At 39.9% G+C, this 25921-nt stretch overlaps 1 protein-coding gene across 2 annotated transcripts in view; it reads left to right on the top strand.

Annotated features, from left to right (window-relative positions):
- Positions 1–25486, top strand: part of APP (amyloid beta precursor protein) — a 275180-nt gene extending 249694 nt beyond the window's left edge. The window contains exons 15-18 of one of the 2 annotated variants that reach the window (XM_082654427.1): positions 6212–6265; positions 13080–13180; positions 15939–16085; positions 24512–25486. In XM_082654427.1, the coding sequence (XP_082510553.1) occupies positions 6212–6265; positions 13080–13180; positions 15939–16085; positions 24512–24613 (404 nt within the window). In that variant the 3' untranslated portion in view covers positions 24614–25486. The remainder of the gene's footprint in view (positions 1–6211; positions 6266–13079; positions 13181–15938; positions 16086–24511) is intronic. The other variant, XM_082654428.1, reaches the window with a different exon arrangement.
- Positions 25487–25921: the final 435 nt, after the last annotated feature.

The following is a 25921-nucleotide window of genomic DNA, read 5'->3' as shown; positions in this document are numbered from 1 at the left end:
TCTCTATTTTTATTAAAAATTGCCTCTGCCATTGAGAACTTACTCATCTCCAATGTGATTCTAAAATTATAATTTATAAAGAATTAAATATCAATTTCTTATAATTTAAGACCTTTTCACGTCTTTTAAATATATATTTTCTATAAATGAAAAGTTCCCATTTAATATTTTCCATTATTTATTGATTTTGGAAAAGTAGGATAAAACATACTTTAGAGTTTACCTTAATCATTTTTATGAACACACACACAAATAATAGAGGATAAATTTGTACAAATTGTAATTTGTACTACAAATTGTACTACAAATTTGTACTGCGAATTGTAATTTATTTATGGTAAAATTTATGGAAAGGAATTTAGAAAGCTCACAACGTAAGCTAAGTTAGCAGCAGAGTAAAATTAATTTACAGACATTAATGTGGATGTTTGTTGTCATATTTGGTATTTCCTTTAGAAATGTGAACTGTGCAAAGTTTAATGAAGATAAAAGACACTCCAGCCCCTGTTTTATGTTAACTCTTCAAATTTAGTGAATACGGTGAAATGCAATGAGCCTGGTACCACAGACCACAATAGAGAATAGCAAAATGTTATAAACATTCCAGAAGGTGCTTCACTTCCTGAATTTCAGAATTTCCCTTTCTCCATCAAATCTTGAGAGCTCAACTGCTTTATATATGAATATCAGCCTACATGTTTCCTTGGTGTCTTTAATGAGTTAAATTTAGCTTTGCATTTATCATATTAATAGTATAAGTAATACCGCAGTTAAATAAATCTGCTCTTATACGCCCTAAGCATTTTATCTTGACTCTATGTGTACTCATAGGCATATATATGATCTCCACTAAAAATTATACGCCTTCTATCAATATTTAAACATGCTTCTTATGTTAAAATTTTTAAATAGTAGCCAAACTGATCCATTTTGTTTAGAAAAAAAATGGGATAATGCTAACTGTTCCTTTTACGTAGAAATATAAAAAGGAACTATTTCATTTCACTAAAGCCACTTCCTGAAATCCCACCCCTGATGCCATTGTCAGCACTCTCAACTGTTTTCCTGTTCTTCTGCCCCTTAAGAATTCCCTCAAATCAAACAAGAAACAAGGCAGTGATGGTACAAGTTAGAAAGCAAGCTGTGATTTTTTTTTTTTCTCCTTCTCTTGCCAAATAATCCAAAAAAAACTGGATTTATCCTGGGTTTCCCCAAAGTGATCAGTTTACCCAAGGTGATCAGTTTTTGGAAGGTCAAGAACAAAAACGGTTTGGAGATACCCCAGAACAGCAATGGACTGAACACACACACCAGGGCCCTTGAGTATTGCCAAGGTAGGTGCCCAGTTGGACAAAGTCCATGACTGAGTGCCTCTGGATCCCTGACCAAGATACAGCTATTACATTGCCTAGGCCTCATCAAAAGAGCTAATATTCAGGGCTTCCCTGGTGGCGCAGTGGTTGAGAGTCCGCCTGCCGATGCAGGGGACACAGGTTCGTGCCCCGGTCCGGGAAGATCCCATATGCCGCGGAGCGGCTGGGCTCGTGATCCATGGCCGCTGAGCCTGCGTGTCCGGAGCCTGTGCTCTGCAACGGGGGAGGCCACAACAGTGAGAGGCCCGCGTAACGCCAAAAAAAAAAAAAAAAAAGAGCTAATATTCTTGTTAAATAAGGGTGTTATTGACAAACAGCAAAATCTTACATAAGAGTATTGGAGGCAATAATATGTAAGATCTCAGAGCTTGAGTTCTGGTTTTCACCATCATCAGACCACCACTCCTTTTATAACATTTTGAAAAGTCTCTCTAACAATGAATCTTAAACTGAACTGACAGAGTTTGGTAGGGGAGTCAATACCGTGGATGTAATTTATAGTAAGTGTTTCAACGAGTGTTCAGGCTTGACTACCAGTGGAAACAATGGCAGTCAGGTGTTTGCCCCCTTATGGATGTGACAAATACAGATGCAGACTGATACAGGGGCCCTGAATTAGTTTTTCTTTCTTCATTTTATCCAATGGTGAGCTCCAGGAAGATCTACAGTAAGAACTGTGCAGAAATGCATTGTGTTTATATATAAAGCTGAATTAGGTTTTGGACTCACATAATCGTAAATACATAAATGTCCAACAGGAATTTAGGAAGCTGTGTAGGGTGCAGGACAATTTTTATTTGTGTGGGATTGCCCTGTGCATGCCATCTAGCATCCCCGGTCCCCAGCCACTAAAAGCCAGTAATGTCCACCCTCCTTCTCCCATCATATCAACATCCCACACTACAGAATTATGTGCATCAGAGTTTAAATTCCAGCGCTGCTACGTGATTTGGGCAAGTCACAGAGCCTCTCGGGCTGCTTCCTAGTCTGTAAAATAAAGTTGGTAATAATTGCTAACTCAGAGACAGGGTGTGAGCATTAAATGAGATGGTATGGAAAACTCTTAGCAAAGTGCCTAGAATGTAGTAAATGTTCAGTGGTAGTTTTTTGTTGGTTGGTTGGTTTTATTTTGTTTGTTTTTAAATAGAACCAGGATCATATTAGAGAGGTTTTACCAGCTTGTCTCAGAGAGTCACCCTAACACCCAAACAGTATATCCTTAAAATTAATGAATATAACAAGCCGTATAACAGTCCTAAAATCTTACCCTTTCTCCCCATCTTCCTCTTCTCCCTCTCCCCAGAGCCTTTTCCTTGTTAATCTTACAGACATGTGCTTGCACACAAAGCTATTGAAAATATCTAAAATTCTCAAAGGATTTCCTTTCATTGTTCATGCAACCCTTATCATCATCAGAGCTTCGAACGCTTACCAAAAATTTGTTTTTCTCAAGAACAATCAGTCAAGTCCACAGAGGGGGTCAGACACTCAAGCATTCTGTTAATTTATATTGAAAAAATAAGCATATCACAAACACAGTTTTCCAATATTTTAGGCTCTTTGACCAGCTGCGATTTGCCTTCAGGGATTGTTATTCTGTGGTTGAGCCACAAAACTGAAATGGCTAAACTGAAGTGAAGCTGTTGTTCATAAAACAGTTGTTCTCATGGATTGTGAAATCATCTGGCTGAAAGCTTTTGTGCTGATAGCATTTGTGTTTGCTCTGCATTTTCATGACTGCCTGACCAGAACAGCCTGAAGATGAGGAAGAATGCAGTGGCCACCAGAAAGTTTTTGTGGCCAGCAGTCAGCTTGTCTGTGTATATAATACATACACAAAACACTATAATATTCTTCATGAGGCACACTAGGTCTTGTAACATAGTATTGTGTAACTGCATTGTGAATTTGCCCTCTCGTACATTTTCGCTTAGCCATAAAGCAGCAATGAACAAAGCACTTTAAATGGGGAAATTGAGATTAAATAATGTCTTTCATCAAACCTGCAAGCCAGGGCTTTTCAGGCCCCTCTTATCTACGAGTAAAACTGATTTCCTGCTGATTCCTCCATCACCTTAGGCCTGATGGGGAGGGGAGGCTGTGCTGGGCAGCATTTAGCTTAGAACTGGTCTATTACAAGGAATGCCAGAGCTAAGAAACTCAAAAGTCCTAGCGCTTCCATCATTTTGTTTCTCTCTTTTTATAGGGGACTATTTGATTCAGAGCTGCTGATGGCAGTAGAATAACATATTTCTGCCTATTTTAACTCTTTAAGACAATCTGTTTCTAATGTTTAACTTACTAAACAGCCAAAGTAACATGTTTTGAACACTATATTGAAGTTACTTGCTGGTTCAACTAGTAATGGTCCATTTGAAAAATTAGAAAGTATTTATTTTGGATTGGGGAGTAATGCACTCCTTTTTCTTGTCAATGTATATTCTTTTTTGCAGTGATGAAATTATCTTTTAATTATTGATGTCTGATCACTGAACACGAGTTACTTATTTTTTGAATATTTACTCATATTAAATCAGCCTCACACTGTTAAAGCAGACTGCAGTTTAAGTCACTAAAATTATTATTGTTTATCTTCCTGAAAAATATAGTTTTATTACTGTTTTCAAATAATACACGAACCTTGAAACAGAAAGGCAGAGAAATTTCTAGGAATGATCTCCTCACCCAGAATAAACTAATGACAGCTTTTTGTGGTAATATCTTTCAGACCTTTATCTATGCGCATGTGATGTGTTTCCATATTCCCTTGAGTAATTATGGAATAGGGCTTTATCATTTGTAAGGGTCTTTGGCATGTGTGTGCACATTTGAGCCCTGGAAAAACCCAGCTTCCTTGTGACAAAACAGAAGCTCAGAAAGAAGGAGGTTTGCCCAAGAGCGCAGAGAAAACAAGTGGTGGCATTAAAATGGACCCTGAGACTAGCCTGACTACCACATCTTCAGTCCAAATTTAAACCACAAACTCAACTGCTTTCCCCTGAGTGGAATACAGTTTCTAATGATTTAACCATTGATGAAGGTAATCACTTTAAGTTACTTTTTTGCTCTGTGAGTTTGCTTTGGTACATTCTTACCTTCAACTGAAGCACCATTTGGGGCTCTTGTCATCAGGAAGCTCTCAAAAAGTACAACAATCCTTCAGTTAACACCATTTTATAAGGAGTAATAAAAAGTCCCTCACCATACATTGTTGCGGATGGGAAAAAGGATGAAATACAGAGAAACAGTATTGTTCAAATGTATTTGTGAGTTGCAGAAGGAAGTATGTCTTAATCTGATACACGAATAGAGTGTTACTCATCCTCACAATAGTTGTCATAGAATATTTCATAAATAGGATATTTAATAAATGGAGTTTTATAGTATTTGAGAGTTTTTGAAATGGAGTTTTAAAATTTTTGGTTCCTCATTGCAATTAGAAGATAAGTTATTATTTCTATTTTACTTGTGAAGAAACAGCCTCAGATGTGATCATTTGCCCCAAGTCGCCTGCATTGTAAATGTTGGGTTTAGATGCCTCCGCCCTCCTTTTCTCCTCTATGGTGCTGCCAGGCTGCATGATAAAGGACCAAACCACCTTTTTCTTTGGATACATCCAAATGTCTTGGTATTCTCAGCAACATTTTTTTTTCCTATTTTGTAGACTTGGCTTGCTGCCACTTTCTTCTCCCTTACTGTTCCCTGCTAACGTGTGGCATTCAAAATCGACTTGGGCTTATAATCCCATTTTTGAATGCCCGGGCTGCGTGCATCAGTAAGCTGTATGGTCTTACTGAAATTTTTGATCCAAATGCCATCCCGTCGAGCACACCTTCTCTTCCCATGGACACCTCTGCTCACTTTTCCTTACCTTCTTACTTTTATATTTCCCAGACCTTACCCAAGAGGCTTTATCCTCCCTCATGGCTTCACTGGCCCCTTGTCCATTATTTATCCTAAAAGCTTTGTTTCTTTCCCTTGCCTGTTTCTTCAAAGACCAGGGTAAGTTCAAGTTAATATTTTCTGAGAGTCAGAAGCACTTTGGAAATACCAGCTAATGGTCAACAACAGTGGGCACTATTGTGCTGACTGCAATGTTTTCTTTGGGTCAGACCCAGAATACTCGCAAAGGAAAAATTGTGAAAGTCGACAAATATGAAAGGAAGTATTTGCACTTCACACATTTCAACTCTATGTCATCTATTAAATAGAAACCAGTCTTTAAAAATAGAGAGAGAGGGGGAGGAAACTCTGGTTTACCTCTTCTACCCTCAAACTGGGAACAAATTGGATTCGCTAAATGGCCGATTATGTGGTGAAACGTTCCTCTCCTGATAAATTCCTATTTGCATTTCTCCTGGCGATTTAATGGAGTCCTTTTGTAGTTAATTAACTGTAAAATAAAATAAGATTAAAAGAAAGATAAGATTGGATAGTTGTAAAAGGAGGTATCTTTAAGATTTTCCACTGCGCTGGGCATAATGTATTTTATTTCTAATCAAAAGCCAAGAAACTATTTCTAAATTCGCTGAGAGGAAAACCCACACTCCCAGCCCCTCTTCTTTGATGTTGCCGCGTATCTTATCCTGGTGAGCACATTTATTAGAAAACTAAGGAGTAGGATTGGCACATCAAGAGCGATAAGCCTTTTGAAGTGGTACCCCTCCCATCCTTGATGCTCAGGATTAACTCACTGTGGTTCTTTTCCAGCTGCTTTTTTTTTTTTTTTTATAACTTGTGTATTGCACATGCTTTTCCTTGCGCTGTGTTCAGGAGCCACGACTTACCATCTCGATTTGTCTTGTTTGCTTTCCGTGTATCTTGCTTCCTGTGCCCAGTCGAGCCTGTTGACGCCCGCCCTGCCGCCGACCGAGGACTGACCACTCGACCAGGTATATCCCGGTGACCCTCCGCCCCTCCGCATCTCGCGCTTGCACAGACGCAGCCCCTTTCTTGGGGGTCAGCCTCTCTGAATTGCAGATATGGAGAAGCAGGGTTTGAAATGACCATGGAAACCAAACTTTTTAAAACTCCCCTTTGCTTTTCCTTACACTTCATTTCCCAAGTTCCTAATTAGGCGATCAATTTTTTGCTTTCTGAGCATTCCTTTTGAAACAATAAAAAGGAGCCCTTCCAACGTTTGTTTTTTTCTTTTGATTTTCTGGTGGAGAGGGTTCTGTAGAGCCTGTTGGTCCTCAAGAATGGAAACCTACACAGATGCAGACTCTAGCTGGTGACGACCTGGTTACTGCTGGAACATCTCATTCTTTCTTTCTTGTTTGGTATCCGGATGGTCCATTTCTAACTGAACTGGGCTCAAACTTGAGTCAGTTCTTCAAGTAGACATGAGTTCCTAAAAATATCAGAATTGGAATATCTTTAGAGCCCAGAAGTATTTCCATTTTATCTTTTGTGGGTTATATATACTTATTCTTGATGAGTGTCTAAAACGCAGCTGAGGTATGTGCCTAATTTTCCATACAAGTTCTTTATTTTTTTATAGTACTTAAAATTCCCATTAACACTGATATGGACACTTCTTTTTATTTATTTATTTTTTTACATCTTTATTGGCATATAATTGCTTTATAATGGTGTGTTAGTTTCTGCTTTATAACAAAATGAATCAGTTATACATATACATATATTCCCATATCTCTTCCCTCTTGCGTCTCCCTCCCTCCCACCCTCCAGTCGGTCAGAAAGCACCGAGCTGATCTCCCTGTGGACACTTCTTTTTTTGGTAGTTTCCCAAGCATTAAGAAGAAACACACTTTCACCTTCCTATGTCTCAAATTTAGCTTTAAGAATAATGTCACACCCAACAAAAGCACATACATGCCTGGTTTTGACCCCATGCACTACCTCGCCCAACTGATAAGTACCCATTGCGTTCAATGAATCAAAAAGAGAAGTTACTGAATTGACAAGTCTATATATACTCTGGGGAGATTTTACTCCCAACAGTGCAAACCTACCCATAAATGTTTTCTTCTGTATCTTCGTAATGTCCCCATGCGGTACTAGGAACAGGGCATTAACCTCATATGGAGATGTTAACACAAGGAGTTTGACCTTTGCTCCCAGGTTGAGATGCAGTCAGCAGCCGGGCCAGGAGCAGCCCCTGCCCCTCTCTGCCAGTACAGGCTCAGGTTCCATCTGCTTCCCCCCACAATCACTGACGAGAAATTCAGTGTCTGCCTTGTGGCACCTTCATGCCTCTGCGCTATAATTAACAGAGCAGCGGGGGCCGTGGAGTGACACATCTTGACAGCCAATCTCCTTGATTTTATGAATCTCTTTCTGTAGGGCTTTTCAGAGAAATTTAAATTATAGTAAGTCAGACCCAGTTTCAGCTCTTCTAACGTCTTCCTTATTGCCAGTGTCACACAAATAAATTTCAAAGAACCAGCAGTTGACACATCCCCAGCCTGCTCAGCCCACTGGTAGGGCCCAAGGCTGAGTGAGGGTCCGTTCCATTCTAACTGCAGCTGATACCAGCTTAGGTTGGTCCTTTGCCTTGGGCCTTTTTTATGGCACTTCCTACTTTATTTTTAAAGGAAGAGATGCTTTTCATCTACAAGCATGAAATGTGAATTAGAAGCGCTCATTCAACCAATTTTATTAAGTTGCTACATTGAGCACACTGGGCAATTATGTTCCTATTGAAATACCCAGGAAGAGGTAACACCACTGAAGTTGATTTTTTACCTTTTTTAAAAAATCTAAAATGAAAAGGACTTTTCTATACATTCTTAAACAAAAACAATTTGTTTTAAGGGAAGAGCTTGAGAATACTTAGAGGTAACATACAGATGGGAAGAAGCTCCTTCTAAAGTCTTTGTTGTAACAATAGCAATAGCTCATTTTGATATTTCACAAAGACTTTCCAACTGCTTTGGAGGGTCAAAAGAAATTAAGTAATAAGGCCCCTGTTCTCAGGAGCTTGAATAGAAAGACCACACTTTGTGTATTTAGAAAGATGAGATGGAATTAGAAAGGCACGGAAATACAAAGTAACATAAACTGTAAACCACCTTGTGATGTTTGTTTGTGATTTGAGCAGATGGGACATTAACCAAGGGGTGCGTTAATCAGGGCACTTGCTGGAGATGAGCTTTAAGATAGGTTTTGGGCACATCCATTGTCAAAGAAGAGGGGAATATTCTATACAGATAGATGAGAGAATGGCCTGGGCCAAACTTCCTTTCTTATACTATTGTAAGTCTTGGGTTCCCCAATAGAAGAGGGCCATAGTAGGGAAAGAATGCTCAGATAGGAAGTGAGGGAGATTCTAGCTAAGGTATGTTTATGAACAGTCCTATTTGCTGCGTATGTCTTAAGACATACGTATGCTCTATATTTTTGTGCTTGTAGTGAGTCTTTTGAGCATTTGGACCAGTTTCCCCCTGTGTTTTCTAGCATTACTTTCGGTTCTTCATCATCACACTTTATGAGACCACGTGTTTGAGTCTAACGTGCTCAATTATGTCATTAGATTTTCCAAACTTAGAAACTCTTTCCAGGATTGTCACATCATGTTATTCAATTGATGTCATTGTTTTTTAAATAATCACTGCTGTCACTCTGAAACAAGTAAAGAAAGGGCTTTTGTATAATCACAACTGAGGAAAATGACTTCTCCTTGACTTCCATATCTGAAATAACAGGGTACAGTAACTTCTAGAATGTAGTGTCAAGGAAGGAACACCTTTAATATCAGTGGTGATTTCTAGGGATGGTGACCATTACAGCTACTCCCCTGGGCTTATTTCCAGAGAGAAATAGACTCTGAAGGACAAGTAACACCATTTGACCAGAATAAAGGAGACAAATACAGGCATACCTCGTTTTATTGCTCTTCACAGATGTTGCATTTTTTACAAACTGAAGGTTTGTGGCAACCCTGAAGTGAGCAAGTCTATTGGCGCCATTTTCCCAAAAGCATTTGCTCACTTCATGTCTCTGTGTCACATTTTGGTAATTTCGCATTATTTCAAACTTCTTTGTTGTTATTATATTATGGTGATCTATGATAGTGATCTTTGATGTTACTATTGCAAGATTACAACTAGCTGAAGGCTTAGATGATGGTTAGCATTTTTTAGCAACAAAGCATTTTTAATTAAGGTACACACATTGTTTTTCAGAGTAGACTACAGTATAGTGCAAACATAGCTTTTATATGCACTGGGAACCCCCCAAAAATAGTATGACTCACGTTATTGCAATATTCACTTTATTGCAATGGTCTGAAACTAAACCTGCAGTATCTCTGAGCTATGTCTGTACATTAGCAGACTCTTCACAGGGTGGAAAACTTACCCTTTCCACTATAATTTTAACCACGCTTCTCCAGTCCTAATAAAGGAAACCAGATCCTTTGAGAAAGGTTTCCTGAAGGACATGCTTTCCTTCTTCAAATGAACATGCTTCCCTTCTTACTGAGAGCCTGGTGTCAGAGCTTAGAGTGGAATCAGGACAACTCGGAAAATGCATGTGGTAAAACTGTAAGTGAAGGTCCCTGCGATTTATTTAAAACTTCTCATCACATATCACTATATGCAGTTTCAGCTTATTATCAGTGACATTTTCCTGGTGCAAGCTTATTAATTTTTTCCCCTTTTTAATGACATTTGCTTAATATATAGAAAGGCTTTTCAGTGAATGACTATACATGCTGTACAAAAATGAACTAGGGAGAGCTCTTTCCGCTGAGTCCTGCAAACTATTGTGCTATAATTAATTATCTGTTGTTCTGACTTGCTACAGGAATTTGAAATTTTTTGACTATTAAAAGTAATCTTTGTGTCCTTTCAGAAAGAGTGTGGGTTTTTCTAGAAGGAAAGACTATTCAAGAGAGTGTTCTTAAGATCTCAGAAATATAATTTTAACTATTGCACTGTTAGATCCCGATGACAGAAAGAGGGTAAGGTATAAAGAAATCACTTTGGTTCTAAAGGGACCTCAGATTTAAAAGGGTTTGTAGAAAGATAAAAGTATACAACTAATGAGAAATAAAAGTGTCATTAGTGTCACAGCCCAATAAACATTTGTATCAGGAAGATTAGAGGTCAGAATAAGATGAAACTTATTAGAAAATGCTCATCATTTTAAAGCAAAAACATAAATAAGAATAGAGAGCCCTACAGCTCTTGGGATGGGGTTAGGAATCGGGACAGTCAGTGAGTGGACCAGTTAAAAGATGAGAGAGAATGGAAAACTGTCCCGCTTTGATTGTGCTTCTGTCTTTCATGTGTATATTAAACAGGATGGTCTTTTGTTAAAGGAAAGGCAAGTCCAAATCAGGTGAAGATGAGAAAACAAGGCACTAGCCCTTTGTAATAGTTATCTATTACTATGCAATAAATAACCCCATAACTTAGCAACTTAAAAACAAACATTTACCTTCTTATAATGAATTTCAAGGATTTCAAACATGGTTTAGCTGGGTGCTTCAGGCTCAGGGTCTCTCAGGAGGTTGCAGTCAAGACATCTACCACAGCTGCAATCATCTGAGGGCTTGAAGTTTGGCTAGGGCTGGTGGGTCTTCTTCCAAGATGGCGCACTCACATGGCTGTTGGCAGGAGACCTCAGTACCTCACCATGTGAACTTTTGAGTGTCCTCACAACATGGCAGCTGGCTTTCCCCAGACTAAGTGATCCAAGAGAGAGAATACAAAGGAAGCTGCCTGTTATGACCCAGTCTCAGAAGTCATACCCCATCACTTTTGCCATATTCTAACAGTAGAAGCAAGTCACTATATCAGGTCTACACCTGAGGAAAAGGGAATTAAATCCCACCTCTTTTTTTTGTGTGTGTGTGTGTGTGGTATGCGGGCCTCTCACTGCTGTGGCCTCTCCCATTGCGGAGCAGAGGCTCCGGATGTGCAGGCTCAGCGGCCATGGCTCACGGGCCCAGCCGCTCCGCAGCATGTGGGATCTTCCCGGACCGGGGCACGAACCCGTGTCCCCTGCATCGGTAGGCAGACTCGACCACTGCACCACCAGGGAAGCCCAATCCCACCTCTTGCTGGGAGGAGCATCCACAAATTTGTGGATATATTTTTAAACTACCACACTTCTCTACTCAAGTCCAAGTTCTTATAAATCATGGGCTGGGAGAACTTGAGGGTAAGATCGTAGAACCCCTCTCCCTGATCTTTGTGGACTTGGAAGATAGGGATAAGAAAATGTAGTTGTGACAAGCCGAAGGGAGAGAAGACAGCATCACAATCTACATGCCGGGTGGAGACTGACATTGATCTTGGGTCCATTTTCACGTAGGTTATTAAATGGAAGCTTTCTGAATAGTTGACCAAGAATCAGTGATATGTCACAACCAGCGTGGGTTCCCTGGATCTTGTAAAATTATCCTCGTTTCTCTTTGTGTAGACTGTGCTGTTAGACTGGCACGTCATACGCTGTGGACATTGCTTTTCAATTTCAGCAAGATGTGTAACAAGGTTCACAGCACCTTGTAGACAAGATGTAAGAGTTGATAGACCCAAAGCAGGAAATCAGGTCCCATGGGAGCTGAAGGAACTTGGTAACATGTAGCCCAAGTAAGAGAAGAATCAGCAGGAACATGATGCCTCTCCTTGGGTGTCTGATCTGTTCAAGGCTACAGTGCAGAAGGGGGATTTAGGCTTGCTCTATGTTGAACAGAGTGGAAGTTATAAGGAAACTGATTTTGGCTTAATGTAAGAAAGGCCATTCTAGTAGACAAAGCTGTCCAAAAATGGAGGCAAACTGATAATTCGTCTCTGTTTAAGTAGAGCTGAGAGTTTACCCCTGGGTGGGAACACCAGAGAAGAGATGATTTTAGAAGCCATTCTCATCCTAAAATTCTGACTTTTGATATTTAAATGCTGCAACGTGGAAACGATATTTATACTTTGTAATTTCACCTTTTGTTTTAAAAATTACTTTGCGTTTTGATTTTAAGCTTCAAATTACTATCTGAAAAATTAAATTCATTATAACAATTAGTGTAAGAATCATATAGCAATTTATAGAGAAAGAAGAGTTAGCATGTTAGAAATTGTTAGTCCCACAGAAGCATTTTTCAAACATTATGTACTGCAGTTCTTTATTCAGCAGATGAACCATTTACATTATGTATCTATAACTAAATCACTTAACTAAATAAATGATATGATTTTTACAGTGCTTCACTGCATAGATGCATGAACATAATTTATTTGTAATTGGAACAAAGTCCTAAAGTAGCAGTTTTGTTCTGCCAGGTAATTAATGCTCATTTTTAAAGCCTTTTATTATTTTTTTTGAAGGAATGAGAGCACATGGAAAAAGACATATAATAGGCTAAACAATAAGCACCTAAAGCAAGCGAGTATATTCTAGGAGCAAATCCTTTCCAGCCTCCCAACTAGCATTTAACTTCTGTCTTTTTCCCCATTTAAAAAAAAAAAAAAATTATAGCATGTGTTTAAAGGCAATAGAAGCCTGAAGTGCAAATTTCTTTAATCTTTAATTTATTTTTGTTTAAAATAGGTAGTGGTTAAGGATTTAAATATAGGGTGTCATTTTCTGGAAGAAAGTCATTAATCCATTTTCCTCTAACTTCAGGCCTAGAAAGAAGTTTCTGGTAGGCTTTGTGTTGTAATGTTATTGTTTATAGATAAAACAAATGGACTGGCCTGCGTATTTTGATTATGGTATAATGCTTATGGTATCATGCAGGTTCGGGGTTGACAAATATCAAGACGGAAGAGATTTCGGAAGTGAAGATGGATGCAGAGTTCCGACATGATTCAGGATATGAAGTTCATCATCAAAAATTGGTACGTGACATAATCTACCTCTTCAGGCCACTCTGTCTTGTCAAATGACTTTCGTTCCTCTTGGGTCAGAAATCCAGTCAAGGAAAAGATTAAAACGAAAATAAAACGCTTGTCTATAGGAGCATCATGAAAACGTGAAGAAAAGAAAAAGAGGCTCTTTATATAGTAGTTCTTTAGGTCTAGAAAGCAGCTGAGCCCACGTTGGGCTTAAAGTGGAATTACTTTGTATTCTAGCAGCCATTTTAATAAACTTCCTGTCTGTTTTCTAGGAAATCAGGTTTATAATAGGCTTGTGTGAAGGATGGAAATCTCAGATAAAACACGTGTAAACACTGCTTGGGTTCACAGAACAGCTTCTCGGCCGCTGGCTTAATTTCACATTTGTAAACTCTTCCCCTGGGCTTCGTCGCCTCTCTCTCACCCCTCCTTTCTTTCCCCTCCCCACATTTTAAATTTTTCCTCGGGAGTGGGATGGTTGGGACTCCCTGGAGGTAGGTAGAGGGGTAGGTGAGCCAGACTGCATTATGTTCCCAGCAGTGTGTTCAGCAGAAGGCTTGGGCAAGAAAGACTGTGGCTTCCTTTTCAGACAAAATTACCCTTTTTCCCCCCAAATGTTAGAATTGGAGTAAATCAAAAGGCACCCATCTCCCTTAAGGTTACATAAAAACCTTTACCGAAAGCTTCAGATAAATCAGTCCTGCATTATGTTAGGGGTCCTCCCATCTTAAGAGTAAATAAGCCCAGTAAGTGGCTTAAACTAATAAAGAAGACAATTTTGTTGCACATTCAGTATTGAACAAAAGTGGTAATCAAATTCTGAAATCAGTAATAATACTTGAGAAGGACTCTCTCAGGCACTTACTTTGTTTTTGTTTGTGTGTGTGTATACATGTGTTTTTCCCTTTCAAGGAGAAACTGTCTTTCCACTATTCATAAATAAAATTTGCAAATCCAAGTATTAAACTCCAACAGAAACCCCTATAAAGTATAGTGTATGCCTCTTTTCACTCTAAACAATTGAGGCAAGTTCAAAATTGACTTGAGATTCAGATTTGCATTTTAACTCCCATAATCTTTTTGATAAAAGCACAGGGAACTTTTTGAAGTGCGGTTTTCGTTGGCAAGTTAATCCAGTGTCAGTTATTATAGAATCAGGGGCACTCTTGATCTGGCTGATGCTGAAGAGGTTAACAACAACTTGTGGAATCTGTTGAGGATTTGGAAGCTGGTGGGGCAGAGAGCTGAAGATTAATGTGTGGATTTGCGTTTTCTGGTGCCTGTGTCATAAAAGCCCATCTCCGCAATTACACTAACTCCTGTAATATGACCGTGACTAATGGCAGAAGCAGCAATTGAGAGAATCAGCTCCCTCTATTGAACTAGTTGATGAAATAATGTACTATAATTAGTGCAATAAATGTTACAGAATTACAGTATTTTCTTAAAGACATAGGAAGATGTCCAGACTTGCATTCATTTCTGATTACCTCATACTTCTATCGTGAGCTAATTAATGGTTTGCTTTTTATAAATATGTTGAGTGAGCATATTTGTTTAGAAAGGGGTATAATTATGAACAGTTTCTAATTTTGTTGCAGATATACCATAAGTAAAACTCTTAGAAATTTGTTTTATTTGCTGTACTTCATGTTGCCTTTTCAGACTGCTAGGATGTTAGTTCTAGCCATGACAGTCAGTCATTTTACTGTCTTGAGATTATACTAAAAGAATTATTTAGGGAGCTGTTTTTATTAATTTACATAGCAAATGTGGTATATGTTCAGTAGTAGTTGGGCCAGATGATCTGTCATAAGATCATCTCCTTACATAAAAAATGATAAAAGTTGCAGTGTGTTTTTATAATTCCATTCAAGTAAAGTTGAAAAAATAATGACTTGCATTTATAAACAGTATGAAGGAATGTAGTGTAATAAATTTATCACTGAATAAATTTCTTCTTTACAGTATTCTCTAAATTCTTTTCATGTTTAACACAAATAAACATCAAGAATAAAACAACATTTTTAGTTGAGTTGCCAGGGACAACATAGTAAGAAAGCATGTGTTAATGTGTGGCTATTAAAATTCCTATCTTGTTGCCTACTACTTCTTCTCTTTGAAATAAGTGCCTTTTAAGCATTATGCTTCTCAAGGTTAATTAGTGTCTTGCTGAATTATTGTGGCTGAAAGTAGGTAACAAGATGCCTTTTTTCTTCTGTTTAATGCCTTTGTTTCAGAATGCTTGTTCCTATGTATTTAAAATGTCCCTCTAAGGAAATGAGGGCATCTATAGTTTGGAAAAGCACCTAAGGCATAGTGGTCATGCGTCAGGTCTCCCAATTTAAACCTGCTGTGACTGGGAAAATACTGACCTCCTTTCATAATCACGATCCGTGCCTTTCCAGTGTTTGATAGATCCGAGAGCTGCCGTCCCCCTCTTACAGAATGTTCCATCTGTCAAAGGGTTTCAGGTCCCTGCAGGCTTCTGTTTTGCCTTTCTAGAGACATGTGGGGGATGGAGCGAAGTGGACTTCCTAAAACTGGGGAAGCCACATGTTGTACATCATTCTCTAGACTACAGATGTCATTCTTAGTAAGTAGAATGTGGATTTTTTTTTCAAGTACGCACCAAATAATTGAGTGACCAACAACTCAAACTTACGGCATAAAATATATACTGAATATACTGAAACTTTTCACATACCTCATCCAGATATCTCCCGCAATTACAATCTTTTCTCTTGCATTTGTTTTCCAGGTGTTCTTTGCAGAAGATGTGGGTTCAAACAAAGGTGCAATCATTGGACTCATGGTGGGCGGTGTTGTCATAGCAACAGTGATTGTCATCACCCTGGTGATGCTAAAGAAGAAACAGTACACGTCCATCCATCATGGTGTGGTGGAGGTAGGTAAACGTGGCTGCATGTTTGCAGGTGGGAGTTAAAGACTATGAAGAAAATCTTGCTGGGTGTTAGACGAAGAATCATCCAAGTATCTCTTTGAACAAACAATCCATATTGCTGCTCAAGTTGCAGCTATTTTCTTGCTTCTGGTTTTTATTCATTCCAACTTATAACTACTGTGATCGAGACATTGGGGATATATGCTGCTATCTCAACTTCTTATAATTTGTATTGAAATATCAAAATAATACTAATGGTAATGCCTGGCTTACGGATATTGTGATTACAGATATTGTGATTACAGACATTTAAAAGAAAAAATAACAGCAGAAGTCACAAATGAAAAAAAGGAAGTGGAAGCCTGCTTTTAAAAAAAAAGAATTTTAAGCACGCTTATTCCTGGATTTTTTTATCTTAAATAATTTCATTTCTAACTCAAGCCAGGTAATAGTAAATAATTTTCAGTAAAGAGTCTTACCTTTAAAGTCTCACAGAAAATCACATTATACCAAAAGGCTGAGTGAAATATACAAGGTTGTTCAAGACCTTTAACCTGTCACCCTGCACATCCACCTGAAATATCTTAGTTTCAAGGTGTTAGTGCAGTGGCACTGGAGGTGGAGAGAAGACCCACAAAGTGACAATTACATCTACTTGAGACTGTCCAAACACCCCAACCTGTGAGAAACAAGAGTATGTACAGCACAGAGGTAGCGAGTTACACCAACAAAATAGAGTAAGCTGCGGGATTCAAATATGATGCCTTAAACCCATGATACAAAATATTTTAAAATAAAATTAAATGTGCAAGTAAGTTCTTCATATGCATTTAAAATGCAGGGTTTAGGGGAGGAACCTCACAGTATATGTATTTTTTAGGAAACTGTTACGGAAAGTGAATTAATACATCTTGAGAAGTTTAGAATTTTTAGAGCTGAAAAGATCTCAATAATCAATTAATTGATCTTCTCATTTTCTAGATGAGAAAACAGACCCAGACAGAAGACATGTCCTTTCAATGTCAAATTCCGTAGAGCCAAGTTCACAGTACAGATTTCCCCACATCCTGTCCATTGCTTTTTCCATCAGAGCAAAGTTCAGATATTTCCAGTGAGTTAAACTTCTCACTAACCCCAAGGAAATGTGCTCCAAACCATTCTTGATTATAGGAGGGCAGGAACAGTTTAAATAAATTAAGTTTGTGGCAAAGCCAGAAACCTCATTTAGTTCAGCACTTGGAACATCCAGACTCCTTGTTTACAGGAGCTGCTGATGGAAATTGGTTTTGAGTCTTGTTTTCCATGTCCATCCTGGTGTAGATGTGCTAAAGGACAGTGAAATGAATGAATTCAGGAAATAGGTGGCAAGATGTATAAGAACTGAATGATTGACAGATAGGAGGGTGAGCACATAAATAGACGATGACGACGTCATGAAGTGTGGGGCGCTGCTCTTCATAGTAGTATTTCTGAGCTTCTGTCCTTTGAAACAGTATAAGATGTATTATTAGTAGCATTATTAGCATCAGTAATCTCATTTCTACTCAAAACAATTTTTTTTCATTTTAATTGCATGTTTGAGCAAAAAAAAACAACCTGTTTTCATACTTGAATAATTCAAAAGCCCATTTAAATTTTTTTAATATAATCATACATTTTAATGGCCTTGAACTGATGAATCTACCCAAGCGGTGGCTTCCTTTTTATCAAAGTGCCCATCTTTGGTGCCAAAGGACAAAGAGCCTATACTGGTTTGCTCAGCCTGCCATAGCAAAGCCACAGCGTGGCTTAAACAACAGAAATGTATTTCCTCACAATTCCTGAGGCCTCTCTCCTGGGCTCATAGGTGGCCTCCCTGTGCCTTTACATCACCTTCCCCTGTGCAGGTCTGTGTCCTAATCTCCTCTTCTTGTAAGGACAAGGATTCGTGTGCATAAGGATTAGTGTGCGTAAGGTCCACACTAATGACCTCACTTAACCTTAATTCCACCTTTAAAGACCCTCCAAATACAGTTATATTGTGAGGTATTAAGGATCAGGTTTTTAGCCTCAGAATTTGGGGAGGACACAGTTCCGCCCATAACAGAGGCCAGTGATGCTGGGCGGTAAAATAAGGCATCTCAGGGGCTCTTTGCCGTGATTGCCATGATTCTGCATGAGACTTACCGGGTACTGATTTCAAAGGACACATTCCCCAGGTCCCACCCCAGACCTAGGAAAACAGAATTTCTAAATAAGAGGCTGGAAATCTGAGTGTAGAAAATGTTCACAGCTGAATCAGACATGCAGTCAGTTTTGAGAATCACTGATGTATATATAGTATTACCACTCCTGCCTCTTTGTTGTCTAAGCAAACCTTAGGGAGTAGAAAATGGTATCTCCTTGTCTCCAAGCTCACTAGTCTCTCACTGGTCGCCTTTTAAGCCTTCTTACAGCTGCCTAGGTTAAATGTTTCTTTTGGTTAGTTAGCAAGAAAAGTCTCCTTGGTTTTGGAATATTAGAGCAGTTGATGCTTTAACATGAGTTCTGAAAAAAAATTAATTAATTTTTAAACCAGAAGGCATCCTTGTAGGGAAGGCAGTCGATCAGCCCTTCTCTTGGTATTTATTTTGTTAGCTACTTGAGAGCAACTAGGAACCTCTAGAGTGACTGCCCCACCTCCTTTTGTGTTTCTTTTCTTCATTTCCTCTCACTTCCTTCTTCCTTAAAGTAACGATGTTGTCAAGAGCCGGGAAACCATCCCTTTTTCCCTGGAAAGGCCTTCCTTTCTCTCCATTCCTTAGGTAACCCTTTCTCAAACTCCGTGTTGAGCCAGTGTTCAACACGGAGCTTGAGGAACTTCAGGCTAACTTCATCTAAGGTGCTCGTCGTCATCCCTGCCCTTAGGAAGGTGATAGTCTAGCTGTGGTGGTTTTGCACTTGGACACAGAGAGCTGCAACCCAGCCTAGACACCTAGGGTGCCTCACGTGGTCTGGGTGATGCAGGGTGCTGGGGGGTTTCAACATGATTGCTCTCAGAATCTACGCCGAACGAAGTGATCCTCCCACACACATTTCTCTGCCTGTCTTAGCAGGTTGTCACCCTCAAGGACGTGGAAATAAGTTTATTGCCAGCTCTGGTTAACCTATTTCATTAATGAGTAACCTTATTTCACTAAGAACAAAAATGAGTAAATGGGTATTCCCAGATGGATGGGTCTAAGTCTGTCAGAACAGAATACAGTCACACTTCACGCCATCCGTGCATGAAGGAGAAATCACGACAAAAGCCTTGGTGTCCAGGAAATCGCTCCTTCTTAGAGGAAAAGATTCCTGCAGAAGATCACAGAGGTGTGGAAGTGAAAGCAAGCCCAGTACTTTTATTAATAGAATCGTTACCCGGTGGAAATGAGCAGTTGCTAGTTTTTGTTTGGAAAAACTAAGCAATAAATATTGATTTAGTGACTTGCTTAGTCATAGGGCCAGAGATTCAGTCTGTAAGTCATTAGCCACGGTTTCCCAAGGAGATGACAGTGCTTCATTTGTGCTTCAAGCAGTGACAAGATAGCCTTCCGTTGTTCTGTTTTCCAAACGTGTGCACCATCTCTGGTGGCTGAGTATCCCAGCGCCTGCTGAATTACCCACCATTGTCCTGCTGTAATCAGGTTCTGCAAAGCCCATTGACCCCAGGTTCTGTTTAGTAGCAGACAGGCCTTTTCTACACTGATGTCAGTTGACACTGAATATTTTAAAATATATATTGGAGTAGTATGTCCACTACTTCTCATCTTTAATAAGAAGGGGGGGCACAAATTCTCTTTATTGAAGAACATGAAAAAATTTTCCTTTCACAGATCTGATAACTAGAACACCAGAAGTCTCCCATGCCCGCCCCCAGTCATCTCATGAATGATCTAAAGAAGAGAGTTGCTTATTTAGCTTTTTATGGAGATATGGCATATGACTCTTTCTAATGAATGTGCTATCAGATTGGTGACATTATAAAAATAGGTCCTTATGGGTCCTTTCTTCCTGGCAAAAAGTCAATCTTTAGTGGAGGCACCTAGCCACCGCTATAGCAGTCAGACAGATTGGTCAGGTTAAATTGGAAGCAATGGTAAGAAAAAGTGAAGGTGGACTCAAAATCTTCAGGTGGCTGGAAGTGAACTGCAGGAGGAGAAATTGGAAGGTCCAAGGAAGTCCTCAGCATAGCGGGAGAGTTCCAGGGCATGCCTGAAGAATTACTTGATGTAGGCACTAAATATCACTGAACTACTTATAAAGAGATGGAAATATAATTAGAAAATGAACATGTATACTGTAGAGTAGAAAACCAATACTGCAAGGTTACTAGAAGGGGTAAACCATTAGCTTGAAAACATCATTGCTGTTCTCTTTGCTTGTGCTTTTCCTTCCCATGTTCCTGGTGTTTCTGATGTTCTTACACTCTCCGGTTATTTTGCATGTTTAGTTTATCTTATCCTCCATTCTTTGTCCACCTAGATGACCTGAAATGGGAAGTCTTAGGGGCCGGGATTCTGTTGTTGGGCCATGCATAAAGGGACACCCATCAACACACATCCTGCTGATTACTATACATAATAAAATTAAAATACAGTGTCCACTGGCCCTCCTCCAAGCTTAAAGTACCTACACGAGAAACGGGATGGCAGGGGTATCTAGAAATTAAGGAGAGACCCGAATAGATTTTATGTCTACAGTCTAGTGGTTGAGCTATAAATTCTTCTGGATATAGTGAAGGAATAAACAGCTCCAAAGAGTCAAGTTCAGGGAGAAAGGGGTAGGAAGAGGGCATTAGCCAAACAGTAGTCAAAAGTTCTACTCAAGGTCGTATTAGGACCAGATGAATCAGGCTCTTTGGGCTCAGTTCTCAGTGTGTGTCAGCAGCAGTGACCGTGGAAGTCCAAGGTGGGGTGCAGCTCAGGGGCCCGGGGTCTCTAACAAAGATGAAGACTTCAGATCAGTCACTGCTCCCATCAAGTCCAGAAAGTCCAGATAGGGGACACTCAGAGGTGCTGTGCCGGGTGGGTTTTCATCTCAGCAAGTGACACATGTTCCTGCCCCGGGGAGCAGATGGGGATCCTGTCCCCCACTCCACTGTTCTGTGGTTTCTTCCAGAATAAGCACCACTGGCTACATCTTCCCCCAGCTCCGTTTGCAGGGAAATAGTGAGTGACAGATAGCTGAGGCTTGTTGGGATGAAAGGCTCCCCCTTACCTGCTGCCCTTCCTTCAGTGGTAGGTTTATCCATGGACATGAGTACTGTGTTTCACTTTTAGCTCTCGAGGGGTTGGGAATAAAAAGATGCAATCCACACTCCTTGGGTGCCATGTTGTAAAGGCAGTCCCTTCTCCTGTAGCTCCTGAGCCCTCTGAGGCCTGAGGGCCAAGCCGCCTCACTGCAGGACTGGCCGAACAGCTGCCCTCCCAGTGGCAAAGGGTCCTGAGGATTAGCAAGTAGAAAAGAGGCCAAGAAAAGACAGGAAAGTTAGCTGCCTGACTTGCATACAGCCTCTGAGCCTCGCGTTTACTGGCAGCGCTCTCTTAAAGAGTTGGGCTTTGGCCTTTGAAGAGAAGATCAACTATTAAGTTGCCAGGTGTTCCCCTGTCCTTGATGAACGCAGCCAGTATGAGGGTTGACGTTGGCTCCAGGGGGAGATACAAGTTTAATACTCCAACAATCAAGCAGCTCTATGTTTTCTTCTACACTCAGAAACATAGCAGCTTTGTGCTTGATCTCCTTGGCAAGATTTTTTTTAATCTCCACATTCTTTGAAATCTCAGTTAAGAGGTGGCACAGCGCAAAAAGAAGCCCAAATTCAAATGGCATAGGGCTGCAGACAGGCTGTTTCCTGCAAGCAGATTTGGAGAATGAATGAAATCTCTTGTTATTGGTGCTGACCTTTTTTGCGGTACGCGGGCCTCTCACTGTTGTGGCCTCTCCCATTGCGGAGCACAGGCTCCGGACGCGCAGGCCCAGCGGCCATGGCTCACGGGCCCAGCCGCTCCGCAGCATGTGGGATCTTCCCAGACCGGGGCACGAACCCATGTCCCCCGCATCGGCAGGTGGACTCTCAACCACTGTGCCACCAGGGAAGCCCACCAGGAAGCTGACCTTTAATGATGGCGTTTTAACTTACAAGTTAGTGGCTAATGACACGATTGCCAATTAAAGAAAGGTGACCTCATTTGTTGACAACAGAGCAGATCAAAGGAGGAGAAAGGGATGAGAAAACACCAGTGATTATTCCCCCAGGGCCAGCGATGGTGAGCATCCATTTGAGCCGTGTCCTCTGAGGGGAATTTTACGTCTTTTTATTCCAGCTGCCTTGAGATTAGCCAAGGTGATCATTCCAACTCATGACCATACTGAAAGGTGTCAATTGGTCCATGAGGTGGAGTCATACAAAGTAACCTTGGGGGAACCAGATTACTCTAGCTTTATTGAGATATATTGACATATAACACTATTAGTTTTAAGTTTGCAGCATGATAATTTGATATATGTATATATTGTGAAATGATTACCCAAATAAGTTTAGTTAACAACTATCACTTCACATAATTACAATTTTTTTCTTGTTATGAGAACTTTGAAGATCTGTTCTCTTAACGACTTTCAAATATACAATGCAGTATTGTTGACTATAGTTACCATGCTCTACATAACACCCCCAGAACTTATAACTGGAAGTTTGTGTCCTTCGACCATCTTCACCCATTTCAACAACTCTGCAACCACCAGTCTGCTCACTGTATCTATGATTTGGGTTTTTTTAGATTCCACATATAAGTGAAGTCCTATAGTATTTGTCTTTTTCTCTGACTTATTTTGCTTAGCATAATGCCCTCAAGGTTCATCCATCTTGTCGCAAACTTCAGAATTCCCTTCTTTATTATGGCTGAATAATATTCCGTCATGTGTGTATCACATTTTCTTGATCCATTCATCCATTAATGGGCACTTAGTTTGTGTCCATGTCTTGGCTATTGTAAATAATACTGCACTGAACATTGGGGTGCAGGTATCTTTGCAAGATAGTGATATCATTTCCTTTGGATACATACTCAGAAGTGGAATTGCTGGGTCGTATGGTAGTTCTATGTTTGGTTTACTGAGGAGACTCCATAGTGACTGCACCATGCTTTCGGTCTAAATTATTCATTAGCCGGTGTGGTTTAGTCATGGTGTATCAGTCGCCCTCCATCCCCTAGACCTAGTGCCCTAGCACCAACACACCCACTCTCTGGTGTTTGTCCTTCGTCGGGTTCAGGGGGAAAAGCTGCTTCAGGAGCTAGATGTCACTTTGCAGCACTGGACAGTGGAGAACAGGCCTGCGGCATTCTGGAAATGATGAAGGGACCCCGATCTCATCATGTACAGAATAGAAAACATCCCTTTGAAAGAAAAAACAACTTCTGGACAGCACATCTTACCCTTTCCTGTGGAAGACATGCTTCTTCACTCTGATTAAATTTGTGTTGATTTTCTCCATCTTCCACTGGTTTTACAGAAGTTTTAAAGCAATTATAACAAAACTAAGCTTTCATTTATTCAGCAAAGAGTTAAGTATTTGCTTCCTCTCGTCTGTGGACTATTTGAGGTACAGCAAATATAGTAGAAACCTAAACATCTCCCCACACACCCCAACACACACCTGGCCCAGCCTGCAGAGAGTAAATAAGTGTAGCTCTGGCCTAACAGTGACACTGAGGGGAGGAACACAAGTTTACAACTGCTGGCCTGATCTTGGAGGGGAACCACCATATCACAGAGGGAATCTCTTTAAACCTTCGGATGACATACTTTTAGAATCTTAATGTTACGTTAAAAAATAATAATCTGGAACAGCATGTTCTTTCTGTGTCTTTTAATATCTTTTGATATACCTATATCATTATTTTAATTAAAAGAGTCTTTCTTTAACATCTTAAATTTAGTGAACACGGAGACAAACTAAAACGAGCTCGGGGAGATATTCAGCAGTCTTCCTTTCTACTTTGCTGAATCTCTCTCCGTAATACTGTTGGCTTTTTTTTCTAGCTTAACACCACACTTTTCAAGTAAGGGAGTCTTTCCTGGAAGCCTTTTGTCTTTTTTCGAGCCAACAGGGGAAGAAAAAAATATTTATTGCCCTAGATGTATCCAGTTACTATTCAGTTGGGGAAGCAACCAATGAGCGCTTCGCAAGCAAAGCCAGCAGGTCAAGGTTTTAAGCGCCACCTAGTGATAGATGGAGCATCTGCATAACTGGTGGGCACAGGCGTTCTGCTCCATGTCAAAATGGTGAAGAAAGAGGGAAAACTGTGGGTGTTCTCAAATCTTGGCAAGAAAAGAGTACAGTGCACCTTATCTTTTTACTGCTTCTCCGTGTGCACTCTTAAAAGATTGCTTTTCTTAACGCATTTGTCCTCGTTCTTGCTTTGCAGGTTGACGCTGCTGTGACCCCAGAGGAGCGCCACCTCTCCAAGATGCAGCAGAATGGCTACGAAAACCCAACTTACAAGTTCTTTGAGCAGATGCAGAACTAGACCACCACCGCAGCAGCCTCTGAAGTTGGACAGCAAAACCATTGCTTCACAACCCATCGGTGTTCATTTAGAGAATAATGTGGAAAGAAACAAACCCTTCTGTTTTATTATTTACTCATTATCGCCTTTCGACAGCTGTGCTGTAACACAAGTAGATGCCTGAACTTGAATTAATATACAAATCAGTAATGTATTCTCTCTCTTCATATTTCGGTCTCTCCACTACATTATTAATGGGTTTTGTGTACTGTAAAGAATTTAGCTGTATCGAACTAGTGCATGAATAGATTCCCTCCTGATTATTTATCACATAGCCCCTTAGCCAGTTGTATATTATTCTTGTGGTTTGTGACCCAGTTAAGTCCTACTTTGAAATATGCTTTAAGAATCGATGGGGGATGCTTCATGTGAACGTGGGAGTTTAGCTGCTTCTCTTGCCTAAGTATTCTTTTCCTGATCACTATGCATTTTAAAGTTAAACATTTTTATGTATTCCAAATGAGTTAGAGGATTTTTTTTTCCACAATGGCATTTTACTGTACAGATTGCTGCTTCTGCTATATTTGTTATATAGGAATTATGAGGATACACGTTTATTTCTTTGTGCCTGTTTTATGTGCACACATTAGGCATTGAGAATTGAAACTTTTTTTTGTCCACGTATCTTCGGATCTTTGATAAATAAAAGAATCCCTGTTCATTGTAAGCACTTTTACAGGTGGGGGAGGGTGGGATGGGATTGCTCTGCTGGTCTCCAATTACCAAGAATTCTCCCCAAAAATTTTCTGCAGGATGATTGTACAGAATCATTGCTTATGACCATGATAGCTTTCTACACTGTATTACATAAATAAATTAAATAAAATGATGCCGGGCAAGAGTTTTCTTTGAAGAATGACTATGGATGTTAAATATTCAAAGTAATTTTGGGTGGGGAAGAAGAGGTAGATTCCGTTTCTTTCACGCAGTCTGAAACACTTTATTTATGATACCAAAAAAAAACCAAAAAATGGAAGTGGAAGGGACAAAATCAGGGAATGTGGAAGGCAAGCCTAGACAAACCCTTTGAGATTTGTCTTCAATTTGTATAAAACGGTGTTTTCATGTAAATAAATACATTATTGGAGGAGCGCCATTGTGCTGGTGTGAATGATTCCATGGTAACAACCTTCTGATCCTTGAGTCATCGGAAGACTGCTAAGAACATTCTAATGCTGGGCATCCACACCTGTGGTGTCTTAGCTGTAAGTCTGAGCAGGAAATTGGGGCCAACAGGCAACTCCCAGTGCTAGTAAAATACTTCATAGA

This window comes from Grampus griseus (assembly GCF_964374135.1).
Source record: "Grampus griseus genome assembly, chromosome: 5".
Lineage (NCBI taxonomy): Eukaryota > Metazoa > Chordata > Mammalia > Artiodactyla > Delphinidae > Grampus > Grampus griseus.
This window is presented reverse-complemented; position numbering and strand designations above follow the sequence as displayed.